General features: G+C 34.8%; 1 protein-coding gene across 2 annotated transcripts in view; it reads right to left on the bottom strand.

The window, feature by feature from the left end:
• Nucleotides 1-2,061: 2,061 nt before the first annotated feature.
• The window catches only part of snx29 (sorting nexin 29), a 265,933-nt gene continuing 254,808 nt past the window's right edge, over nucleotides 2,062-13,186 (bottom strand). For both annotated transcript variants that reach the window (XR_015504021.1, XM_087276140.1), the window contains exon 21: nucleotides 2,062-3,154. Coding sequence is in view for 1 of the 2 variants with exons in the window: in XM_087276140.1 (XP_087132266.1) it covers nucleotides 3,025-3,154 (130 nt within the window). In the remaining variant the exon portion in view is untranslated. The remainder of the gene's footprint in view (nucleotides 3,155-13,186) is intronic.

The raw sequence follows: 13,186 nt of genomic DNA, 5'->3' as shown, positions 1-13,186 counted from the left end.
GTACGAATGAGAGTAAATGAGTGTGTTTGGATGTTTCCCAGTACTGTGTTGCAGCTGGAAGGGCATCTACTGCATGAAACATATGCCAGATGAATTGGCGGTTCATTCTGCTGTGGTGACCCAAGATTAATAAAGGGACAAAGCCGAAAATGAATGAAAAAGCTGTCATTGTGCTGATACCAGTGTTAGGCAATAACTCCTTAGTAATGCATTACTGTAATGGCATTACTTTTAACAGTAACTAACACTGTAAAGCATTACTTTTTAAATATAGTAACTCTGTTATTGTTACAATATAATGCGGTTGCCTGTTAATTGGTAAGTTAATTTTGGCTGCAGTTTAGTCTAAATCTTCCTGTTTACAGCAGCGACGCATTGTGGCATTGATGCCAATCAACCACCGTAAAGAAAACGCATCGTGTACGAGGCACCGGACTGGACAAAAGTCAAGCAAAAGCAGAGATTAAATGTACACCAAGTGGGCGCGCAAGGGAGACCGAGTCAAGACACGAAAGAAACAGTCAAGCGAGGCCAATTGTGCTTGCGAGAGAAACCGAATGGGCGCAAGGTAGAGACCGAGAGTCTATTAACATTACTATTATTAATTTCTACTAATATTAATATGTTTTTTTGTTTTGAATATATAAGCACACATTTGCTATCTGATTAGCAAAATTGTAATTTATGGGTAGCACAATTGCAGTTGGTAGCACTGCAAAAAGGTCACTGGTTCAAGCCTCAGCTGGGTCAGTTGGCTTTTTCTGTGTGGAGCTTGCATGTTCACCCCGTGTTTGCGTAGGTTCCCTGCGGGTGCTTCGTTTTCCCCCACAAGTCCAAAGACATGCACTGTATAGGTAATAGGGTAAGCTAAATTGTCCGTAGTGTACAGTAGGTGAGAGTTCAAAGTGGCTATTAACGCCGCAGCATGTACCGCTGCCGTTTAAAATAGGTGCTGCTCTGTTTTTAGTGTATGACCGCAGTTTGTGAATGAACCGCCAGGGGGCACAAAGGGACGGGATGCGAACAGACAGAAATAGCCCATACAGCAGCCTCTGTGCTTGTAAATGATATTAAACAATAAGTCAAAGCATTATAATTCCTTCATTAATCATTTAAAATTTGTTAACACGCAAAGAGGTGCAAAGAGGATTCATTTTGGAAAATAGAATTGAAGAAGTAAAAGACAACTAAAATGAAAGCACAAACATTTAGTACAAATAAGTAGTCTTAAAGAAATAAATAAATAAAGCAGCCTAAATATAGAGAGATGTAGTGTTTGCTATTTTGATAGGACTAAGACAAGACATTTTTATTTTTGTTTTATTTCTGTTTTTATTTCCATTTTCGTTGTTGATTATATTTTACTATCTCATTTATGTCTCAACAATTGTACATAATAATAAACGAATAATGAAAATAAATGAATAATGAAAATAGGCCTAAATAAATGATTTATTTAAAGACATTGCCGTACAGTACGTGAAACCGGTCAGCAGCATGGTCTAAAAAGCTTAAGTTGAATGCTGCTTCATCAAAAGAAAAAATAAATTGACTTACCTCAAGCAGATCACTGAAAGTATAATAAAAATATTTTTGCCGCAGGACATAAATTAAGTCTCGCAGGTTTATTTTCAATAATTTACTTTCAGTTCAGTTCAGTTCAGTTTTTTTTTTCAAAACGTCAATGTTCTCCTTTAAAGTAGCTATAACTGTTGTTTTGTTTTTTTACTGTATGTGTATGAATGAGAGTGCATGGGTGTTTCCCAATGAAGGGTTGCAGCTGGAAGGGCATCCGTTGCGTAAAACATGCTGGATAAGTTGGCGGTTCATTCCCGCCAGATTAATAAAGGGCTGAAAAGAAAATTAATTGGAAAAGTCAAAAATTACTTTTAACAGTCATGCTTTAAATTTAAATTGATAAAGTCATTGAGTTACTTTTTAAATGAAGCAACTAGTAACTGTAACTAGTTACTATTTTTTAGTAACTAGCCCAGCACTGACCGATACCCACCTTTATGATAAAAACACACACACACACAAAAAACAGACCATGTGTTGGTATTTGTATTTATTCATGTATTCATTAAGCTCTTGCACTCTTAAGGCTGCAGAAACAGCTGCATCCTGCCACATTTAGAGCAGAAAGATACTCTGTTTAAGAAAAAGCATCACAAACAGTACAGTTGCTTGCTAGTAAAAAAGTTGCAAACAGACACATATGCAAAAGCACACAATTGATCTGCTACTTTGTGTGTTACAGATAAATTCTGATGGCAACTCTACATTACATTCAAGTAGATACTAGACTATTTATTCATTCAGACACATCAAGCATCCAGTCAACGATCCCCCATATACATCATAACATGTTAAAAGCCATAAATACTATTGGTTAGTAATGTTTCCCAATCATCACTGTGCTTGTAGTTGAAATAGGGCAAACAGGTTTTCCCCACTACAAAAAAAAAATATTTTGTTCAATCCACACAATAAAAGTCAACTCACGCTGGTCTCTGTGTAACAGTACTCTCGAGGTCATTCAGGATAATGGCAGACCAGGATAATTTCCAATGAAAGGTTTTGAGGGACAGACGACAAAGGCTCTGGAGTGCAAGAGTCGAGACTCCAGTAACCGACCATCACCAGGCCTTCATATCAAATCAGTTGCCAATTTATTAGACAGAAAAATGGAAAGTGATTGTTTGTATACAACTGTGTGCCTCATACACAGCAGAGCGTGGTAACAAAAAATGCCTACAAAAAGAACAAATCATATGAAGATGTGCAAATAATTATATCCAGACGATCGCACAAGCCTCATAAAAGTTTCATGTCACTGCAGTGAGTCAAAATGACATCCTTGCTTCTTTTTTTCGTCAGTTATAAATCACCAGGCACAATAGTTGCTACTAAACCAATATACACCACTTTTATCACCAAATGTAGTTCCCAGCAGTGGCGTTATGTACATCCATAACAGAAGGTCCTTGGCTCAGTACATCCATACTGACGGGTCTTTTTGAGTTAAAGGTCGCCGCTTTGGGGCTCGGGGTTCCGGGATTCACGGGCTGAGTTGCGGCCGAGTCTGGGGAAGCGGCTGGAGGCTTTTGATCGGGCAGTTTTGGCTCCACTCTCATTGGCTGTCGGGCTGTCCCTGTTAGAGAACAAACGCAAACATCTGTAAACCCCTGAGCGCTTTGCTCTTTCTTCTCCTGCCTGACTCCAGGTGTTCATTTGTGCTGTAATACCTTTGGAAAACAGATAGTCCCCCAACCAGGCATTTGAACGCTTAAACGAAGCAGAGGAAAGCTCGGTGCATTTACAATGACTAAACGCTTCAGCGTGTCGGAGTCCCTGCTGTAGGTAAATAAACAATGAAACAAGCTCTTCGCAATAGCGCTCTTTCCTTACATCCTCGCGGGCCGCACGCTGACATCAGCCGTAACTCAAGGCTAACAGACTGAAATTGAATGATGGCGGTGAGCGGAAAGCCCTCGAGGCTGAGTGTGTGTGTCACAGTGAGTGTGTGTGAGTCCTGAGGGAGGGCTGTATAGACATCAGCTGCAGATGAGGGTTAGGCGCTATACATACATACACAGCTGTGGCTCTTAACGTACAGAGAAAACTCCAGGCTCGGATAGCATGACAACTCGGTCACTTATGAGCTGGAGGAGCTCAGGAGCCAGTGGCGACCAAGGTGCCTGCTTACAAACTATAGGACAAATATAAATAAACCATACATACTGTAATTTATACCTATGTTTGCTGTAAAGTAAGGTGTATTCATTCAAAACAATTCAACTCTACATGTTATGCTAATTTATAAGATCTTATTTAAACATTTGGAGTCTGCTAGAATTAGTGTTACTAAATATAATAATTTATATTAATATATAATTAATATTAATAATCAATAAATACGTAATATTATTAATCAATATATACTTAATATTATTAGTTATTATATAACTATTTATACAATAATATTAAATAATATTAAATATTATTAATAATTCACATTAAAGGTAAAGTTCACACCAAAAAACTGAAAATTTAATCATCATTTACTGACCCTTTACTTCTTCCAAAACTCTTTGTACAAAAAAAGATAATCTGAAAAATGTTGGAAACCTCGAACTGTTAACAGTAGCCCTCTGATTTATAAAGGAACTAAGCTGAAGGAAAATGAATGAATGGACGAATCAAATCACTTTTTTGGATCATGCAAAAGTTATGAATCATGCAAAAAAAAAATCTTTTCATTTTGTAAAATGAAAAGAAACATCTAATAAAACATAATAAACTAATGTACATTTTAAATTAAAAGTAAAGATTAAAAATATTAAATATAACAAATACAAAAAGAAAGCACTAAGTTAACACAAAATATTAAAATGAGCAAATGAAATAGTGGTTTAAGTTTGTATTCAGGACAAATACTTCAATAAATGACAGCTGCTGTCACATTAAGAGCTAATCCACAAACTTAATTTAGAGAAAGACATGTGATTTATAACTTTTGTGTTTAGGTTTACTTAAAAAGATAGCAAAGGCATAATTTTCACTGGGGACTGGGGGAACAAATCACTTTATAGGGGGAACTTTCAAATTCACCAAGAAAAAGTGGGACTGAGCAGAACGCAGAGTGAGTCTGCATGTGTCGACACGAGTGTCCAGGAATTTTGAAGTAATGCTCTAAATATATCTCACTGAAAGTTCTAATGAGCAGGTGTCGCACAAGTATCAGCGATGAATTGCCAAAGAGCAACAGATGACATTAATGTCAACATGGATGAACGAGAGGTAAAGCGAGTTGGTTTATTCAGTGTCTGCTTGTTAAGTGTGACGTAAATGGTAATATTTAATGTTTACAGATACTTTTGAAAATCACGATCACAATATATATCCATGCCTAATATTAGATTAAGTGATACATTTTTTAAATACATTTTTAAAATATTGGTGTCTGTGATGCAGCAAGTCTTGTGTACATCATGATTTTATATTAAATTCACATTAATGTGAGATAATTAAAAGTGGTTGTAGCTAAATATTTTATCAGATATTATCATATTTCATATGTCATGACTTAACAAGCAGATATTAGCTCCAGTCAGGAAATCGTCAGACAGAATCTGCCTGCAGAAGAAATACATACACTTTTTCAAATATTATTTTTTTCATTAAATAAATGTGTTTTTTTTATACATGCATGCGTGCATGCTTGAAATAAATGCATTAAATTATTGATCAACCATTTCAAATGATTAGACTGCGTATTAATAGTGCTGCTGTCTATCTGCATTGATATAACAAAACAATAAAAATAAACACAAACAGTTCAAGATTTTCTATTATCTATTCTGAGGTTAGTTTGTTTAATTAACTTAATTTGTGCTGTATTTATTATCACCGTACCATACTATAGTCCTTAAATGTAAGTAAATACAAATTCGCCCAATTTTGTCCAGTTAAAAAAAGAAGAAGAAAAAATCTGTCATAATTACTCACCTTTCGGTTGTTCTTCCTTCTGTTGAACACAAAATTATTTATATTGAAAAAAATCTGAAAACCAGCAGCCACATACATCCATAAAAAGAAGAAAAAATACTACTCACGTCAAAGGAAGCTGCTTTTCAACATTTTTCAAAATACCTTGTATTCAACAGAAGAAAGAAACAGGAATGAAACTGCTTAAAGTTGAGTAAATGATGACAAAATTGCCATTTTTGAGTGAACTATCCATTTAATCAACCTTCCAATGTCAAGACTTTTTCATTTTATTTCTATCATCCTATATCTTCCTTTTGTATTTCTTATTCTGATGGTGTCTACAGTGCAGGCCAATAAAACACAGGAAGTGGTTTAACGGAAAAAAAACAGTAGGGTCACGACTGGAGGTGGCAGGTGGGATGAAGGGCAGCTGCAATGTTATGTGGCTGCCATAAATGAGTGACAGAGAAGCGGTGTGCATGTCTGAGAGCGGTGAGCCTCTATCACTCATGTCAGGATCGACTGCTGCTCGGAGAATCATGAGTTTTGTGTGTTCTCGGCCAATGGATAAAAACAAGGCATCGTAGAGAAGCTCTCGGGGGATGGAAAGGGTGCGACTGCATTCAATTCAATTCGCACAGTGATTGTGTGCAATTCATGCATGTGTATAGTGAGTGTCAGACATTTCAGGATTATAGAACCACAGGAAAGAGCAAATAAATATTGATTTGAATGTACCTAAAGTACTTTTGCAGGAAAATCTGTATGGATTTATAACAGATTTATCCATAAGTTACTTGCATTAAAAAATTTGTTAAATTGTGCTTTTTAAAAAATGTAAAAAAAAAAAAAAAAAAAAAAAAAAATATATATATATATATATATATATATATATATATATATATATATATAGATGGACGGATATATAGATAGATTGTTTTTTATAACAAAATTATGTTTACTCAGTATACACTCACTCGCCACTTTATTAGGTATACCTTACTGGTACCGAGTTGGACATACTTTTGCCTTCAGAAATGCATTAATCCTTCATAACATATATTCAACAAGGTACTAGAAATATTCCTCAGAGATTTTGGTCAATATTGACACGATAGTATCATGCAGTTGCTGCAGATTTGTCGGCTGCACATCCATGGTGCGAAACTCCCGTTCCACCTCAAGTGTCCCAAAGATGCTCTATTGGGTTGAGTTCTGGTGACTGTGGAGGCTGTTTGAGTACTGTGAACTCATTGTCCTGATCAAGAAACCAGTCTGATATGATTCACGCTTTATGACATGGCACGTTATCCTGCTGGAAGTAGCCATCAGAAGATGGGTACACTGTGGTCATAAAGGGATGGACATGGTCAGCAACAATACTCAGGTTGGCAGGTAAGATATTCAAATGGTACTAATGGGCCCAAAGTGTGCCAAGAAAATATCCTCCACACCAATACCCACCACCACCAGGCTGAACCGATGATACAAATCAGGATGGATCCATGCTTTCAATTTGTTTTTCTACTGTGGTAGCCCATCCGCCTCAAGGTTGGATGCGTTGTGCGTTCAGAGATGCTCTTCTGCATACTTCGGTTGTAACAAGTGGTTAATTGAGTTTCTGTTGCCTTTCTATCAGCTTGAAACAGTCTGGCCATTCTCCTCTGACCTCTGGTATCAGCAAGGTATTTGCGTCTACAGAACTGCCGCTCACTGGATATTTTCTCTTTTTCTGACCCTTCTCTGTAAACTCTAGAGATGGTTGTGCATGAAAATCCCTGTAGATCAGTAGTTTCTGAAATATTCAGACGAGCCTATCTGGCACCAACAACAATGCCATGTTCAAAGTCAATTATATCGCCTTTTTTCCCATTCTGATAGGTTTGAACGGCAGCATATCATCTTGACCATGTCAACATGCCTAATTGCATTGCGTTGCTGCCATGTGATTGGCTGATTTGTGCGATAAAAAGCAGTTGGACAGGTGTACCTAAAAAGTGGCAGGTGAGTGTAAACTTAAGCTTTATTTTATTCAAGTAAAATGTACATCTTTCCACAATTAAATTCAATGTTAAATCTAAAGTTTTAGCACTTCTGTGCTCTCCACCGCCTTTACTGACAGCAAGCTGATGATATGGAAATGTTATTAGTAAAGTTGTTTGTCAAAATTTACAATGACATGATAAACACGTTTTGCTAATATTAAATAGGCTATATTTTGTGTCAGAACACAATTGGAATAGATTTATTTGGTTTGATGCAGTCTCATTCTCTGGATGCAGAGCTCATGTTATCACCCTCTTAGCCAATCATCATTAGTTATGTTGTTGTCCCACCTCTCAGTTCATACACCAATCATTAACTGTTATTTGCTTCATTCGCTCCGCAATACACACACACTAGAGCAGGTCCTAATGAAAAGAGTGCCTACTCAGATGAAGACCACTTTACAGCAATAAGTTTTGTCTCCACCACAACATAGTTTGTGTGATACAGATTTTTCATTTTTTTAATATTTATTTATTAAGTTAGGTTGTGCACTTTTTACTTTTAACGTCTTTATCATATGTATTAAATTTAGAGAACAGTTTACTTGAAGGTGGTACCAATAATTTACTACTAAAATCTTGACACATTTAGATTAAAAACTACAATTGGTTAAAACAACCATTTCATTCGTGGTTACAGAAAAACAGTTTTTTTTTCACCAAATACAGATTTCTTAAATGAAGTTAAAATAGTTTTGTGTAAAAATAATCAATGAACACATCTAAAATCATGGCAGCTTTTTGGTCTTTTAAGTAAAAATTGCTCAAAAAGTAATTTAATTTTTTAATTTTTTTTATTTAAAAGAGATGTCATCAGTACTTTGCAGAACGAATCCACAAAAAAGCATGTTTTATTAATATACATAACTATAAATGATAAATATTGAGATTTAATGTTCAATATTTTTTTATAGTACATTCATTTGTTTATTAATATTATTCAATTTTATAAATTTACAGAATACATAAACACATTCATTTGGGAGCAACCATAGCTAGTGTACAGCATTTGCTCCGTGCTGTATTTTTCCTTCACTTTCCACAAGAATAAAACACACCGTACCACAGCTTGAATTCGATTTGACACAGTCACACCCTTTTACCCCACAAGGCATACCATTTTATGACCAATTTATGCAAAAATCTATTATTCACATACTTTCTCCTCTAACTAGCTCATAATAAAGCTGCAAAAAAGAAACATCCCTCCATATTCTCAAAGAGGAACAAACACAACCGTTTATGAGGGCACAGAGGGCTGAGAGCAGGCTAATCTAGCCGCGCTGATCACATACAGTATAACAAATAGTGTTCAAGTGCTTTCAAAAGAAATGAGATTTGAACAGTGAGCCAGAAGTAGGGTTATGCAACTCACACACTGTAAAACCGAACAGTCAAATGAAAATAAATCAATAAGTTCATTTTGCTCAAAATTTAAAAACTTCACTGTACCTAATAAGTTTGGCTAACTCAAAATTTTATTCTATTGATGTAATTGATGAAATTAAACAGGTTTTTAGTTATCAGAAGGGTAGAAATTAAGTGATATTTTTGTGTATCTGCACAATATCACCAAAGGAAGAAATAATTGAATTTGTAATTGAGTGCCATGTTTAAATTTATATGAAATTTGTAGCATCACCATAGTAGTGAACCCTATAGAGCCTGTCATTTGGTTGGACATCAGCTAAAAAATATATATAAAAAAAACAAAAAACTGAGAGTAACATTAACATATGCTAGAACTAACCAACACCACAGGATTACGGGAGTATTTCAGGAGAAATAACAAAACAGGAGGGTGGCGGAAGATGAGTTTGGAATATAGGAGACTCCGGGGGAGTCGGGAGGGTTGGCAGGTATGACTTAATCATAAAGATTGAATTTTATGTGATGTTTACAAAAACAAATTGCACAAATTACTTTTTTTCTATATTCAAATTATATTACAATTACCTTTGTGAGAAGCTTTGGGAACAGTGAAAATGAGAGACATCTGTGTGTCTCATTGTTAGTCACAAACACGATGCTGTCGAATAAAATAAAATGACATTCTACTAATTAAAAATAAATAAATAAATAAATAAATAAATAAACCAACCAATTAGTTTCCACAAATACACATATGCACTGTAAACTTGTGTGCACAGGTCCTAAAATTTTATTTAATTCATAAAACAGATGTGAGTTTAACAAAATTAAATGAAAACAAGAAGGAGAGAACCTTTTTCTTTGACTTCCTTCTTCTTGTTTTTAATTAATTTTGTTAAACTCATACTAATAAAATATACATTTTTCTCATTAGCTCAAAAAACACAATAGCAAAGTAAATCATGACATTAGATTAAAGCTTCGTTGCTTTATCAAATCCAATTATACGTTTGGTGTCAGCATTGATCCAACCTTGTCCGAGGAAGCTCATATTAATAGAGTTACAAATGTTGCATTGTTTTACACCAGGGTTATAAATCACATTCATCCTGTCCTTTCTTCCAAAAGGTGTGCTACTCTTTTGTGTGCTCTCGTAACATCACAGATTAACTATTGGAATGCTGTATTTTATGGGCTACCTTCACAACTATGTCATAAATTACAGTTAGTACAAAATGCTGCTGCTGTCAGAGTTATCACCAAAATTTCCATTTGGGATCAAATCTCTTCTATTTTACAACATTTACACGGGCTAGAAGCCAGTGATTCAGTTTAAGTTAAATAAAATTAAAAAAAAATATATATATATATATATATATAATTTAACTCATAAAGCACTTAACAATTTGATTCCTTCCTACTTTTTAGACCTTTTTTTCTGTGCATACCCCTTCCCGCACTTTAAGATCAGTTTCCTCACTAACTCACTGTCACTGATTTTATGAGTTTTTTTGACAATGTAAAGAGTCCTTGAGTGGCAATAAAAGCATGAATATTGGATAAATAAATATTTTTATAATACTATAATACTATTAAATAAATAAATAAATAATACGGTTATAATAATGAGAACAAGATACGGCAACAAATCACAAAAACTGTACTGTAATTATATAAATATGTCTTAGGGACTATCACTGCAAGAAAACACATTTAAACCACACTGAATGTGACCAAATATTTCTTTCGGACTATTTTTAAGAATAAATACTTATTCATAACAAATATGATTGTTGTGTAATTATCACTTGTGATATATACTGCTATAAGGGCTAAGTAAGTGAATAACCCTGCAAATGAATGCTTAAATGCTCTGTATACGAGTTCAGACAGAGTGAGCACAAATACAGAATTTCTGCTCACAACTAGGGCCAACATTGCAATATTACAACATTTCCCTAAAAACTTACCAAAATGTAAAAACCTTAAAAAAAATTTAATAAATAAATATTTAAAAAAATGTAAAAAAAAATAAATAAAAAAATAAATAACAACTGTAAAAAAAATAAATTAAATAAATAATAATAATAATAATAAATTAAAAAGTTTAATTCCTACATCAGAGGCCTCCTAAAACTATATCTGAGAGGTTTTAAAAAAATGGGGCTCATTTTTTTTCTATATTTGGGTCTTACAGGGTTAATGTGCAGGATTCTTTTGTACTCTGTTTGTACAACTCCAACAGTCTAAATCAAAGCCAACTCATGCTGGTTCTGGTGTTCCACAGGGATCAGTTTTGGGACCTCTTGTGTTTCTTTTTTATCTTTTACCTAAAAGATCTTAAGAGCCTTGTTGCAGAACATATGTGTGAATGTAGCCATAAAACATCTTTATTTTTTAATTTTTATGGGAATTGAAAAACAGATTTGGAGGCGTAGCAACATTGATTATTTTAAGAAGAAACAGGAGCCTTTTTCAATGTTTCACTTCAGCTTGTTTCCAGAAGGTATGATAGATTTTTTGAAGGGTTTTTTGAGTTTCCTTTATGTTTTTAAATTAGTTTTTTAAATCTATTGTGTGTCGATTTGAAACTAAATTGGCTGAGGTGTATGCATGTAAATAAGAGTGTTTAGATGTTTCCCAGTACAGGGTTGCAGCTGAAAGGGCATCTGCTGTGTAAAACATATGCTAAATAAGTTGGCGGTTCATTCTACTGTGGTGACCACTGATGAATAAAGGGACTAGGCTAAAGGATAATGGATGAATTAATGAATGTGTCGATTTGATGTGCATTTATGTCAACCAACTTACCACTGTTTGTAATCTGTAATAAGATGATCTAAGATGGAAATGTATATTTAAAGGCTTTTGAAATATTTGTATGTTATGTTTGTTTGTTTTTTGTGCCCTGAGGAAGGCTTGTAAGCTGAAACGCGAAGGCATTTAATTTATTTCATTAAATTGTCTCTTTTATTACAAGTGTTGCTGGAGTTTGCTATTTTTGCCATATTTGAATTTTGTTCACGCACCTTGTATGGTGGTTGAGTGCTCCTGAACTTTCCTTACCATCTTTTACCTAACTGCACAGTTTAAAGATAATAAGTGTAATAAATAAGTTTTCATTTTCATTGTTAGCCTGATGACACCCAACTGTATCGGTCTTCTAAACCTTCTTCAACATCTCCCCCTTGTACTCTTGAGTGCTTTGTATATTAAAAGCTTGGTTTTCAATTAACTTTTGAAAACTCAATAGTAACTCAGTGTCTCAAAGTGGCTTGGTTTAGGCAAATAATGAATTTGATTTTGTTTTTAGTTTTTTTTTTTTTACACAACCTACATCTCTGCTAGCACTACTAGTAACTTACAGTATCCTGTAATTCAGACTTTTCACCCAAGTTTGTAATGAGAATTCTTTTAAATCTAAACAAATACAGTAAGTTTCCACAAATGTTTGGAGTAACCTGAACTTATCATAGTTTACAGTCCATTGGCTTCTGCTCTGCTCGACTGTTGCTGTCAGATTGACATTGGGCTGGGAGCGGAAAGAAGAGAAGCTGGGAGGGGGAAGGGGGGGTGGAATAAAAATGACTGAAGAATGAAGTGCTGAGCAGCTTTCAATCAAGCCTGAGCAGTAGGGAAGAAACTGGAAGCAGGTAAACGGGGTGCTGCGATGCCTCCTGCCAGTAAATCTATCCATCTCTCCTCACAAAACCAACACACAGACACTCATGCAGATACTACTGAATGGGTCTGTGCTGCAGGAGGCTGATCTGTAGTCGAAACAGAAGCCTCCTCGTGTTGCATAACCTCTAAGAACAGAGATTCAGCTCTTCATTTAGCCATGGAACAGGCACTTCTTATCCGAATATTCTCTCAACCTCTGCTGGAAAGGCTTCTTGTTGTGGATTTAGGCTGGTAATTTCTATGAAGCCCATTTTGAAATGGTTCAACCACAGTGAAACCCAGTCGAGTGTTTCTGGATGTGGCCCTTCTCAATAGAAATGACACAGGGGTAGTCATGCCTTATCTCCCTTTGAGTTGTGAGCCAAGCTGATTTTTAGTAATAGAAAAATATCACACAACCATTTAAAAGTTTAGGATTGGAAAGATTTATAAACTTTTTTTTATTTTGAAAAAACAAACAAACAAACAAACAAACAGTATTTTATAATCACCAAGGGTGCATTTATTTGATATAAAATACGGTAAAAACAAATTGACAAATCATGAAATTCTATGTTAATAAAAATCAGTTTTTCCTATGTTATTTATTC

The sequence above is a fragment of the Danio rerio genome, chromosome 12 (assembly GCF_052040795.2).
Source record: "Danio rerio strain M-AB ecotype USA chromosome 12, GRCz13ab, whole genome shotgun sequence".
NCBI lineage: Eukaryota > Metazoa > Chordata > Actinopteri > Cypriniformes > Danionidae > Danio > Danio rerio.
Note: the sequence above shows the minus strand (reverse complement) of the source record. Positions and strands in the feature narration are given on the sequence as shown.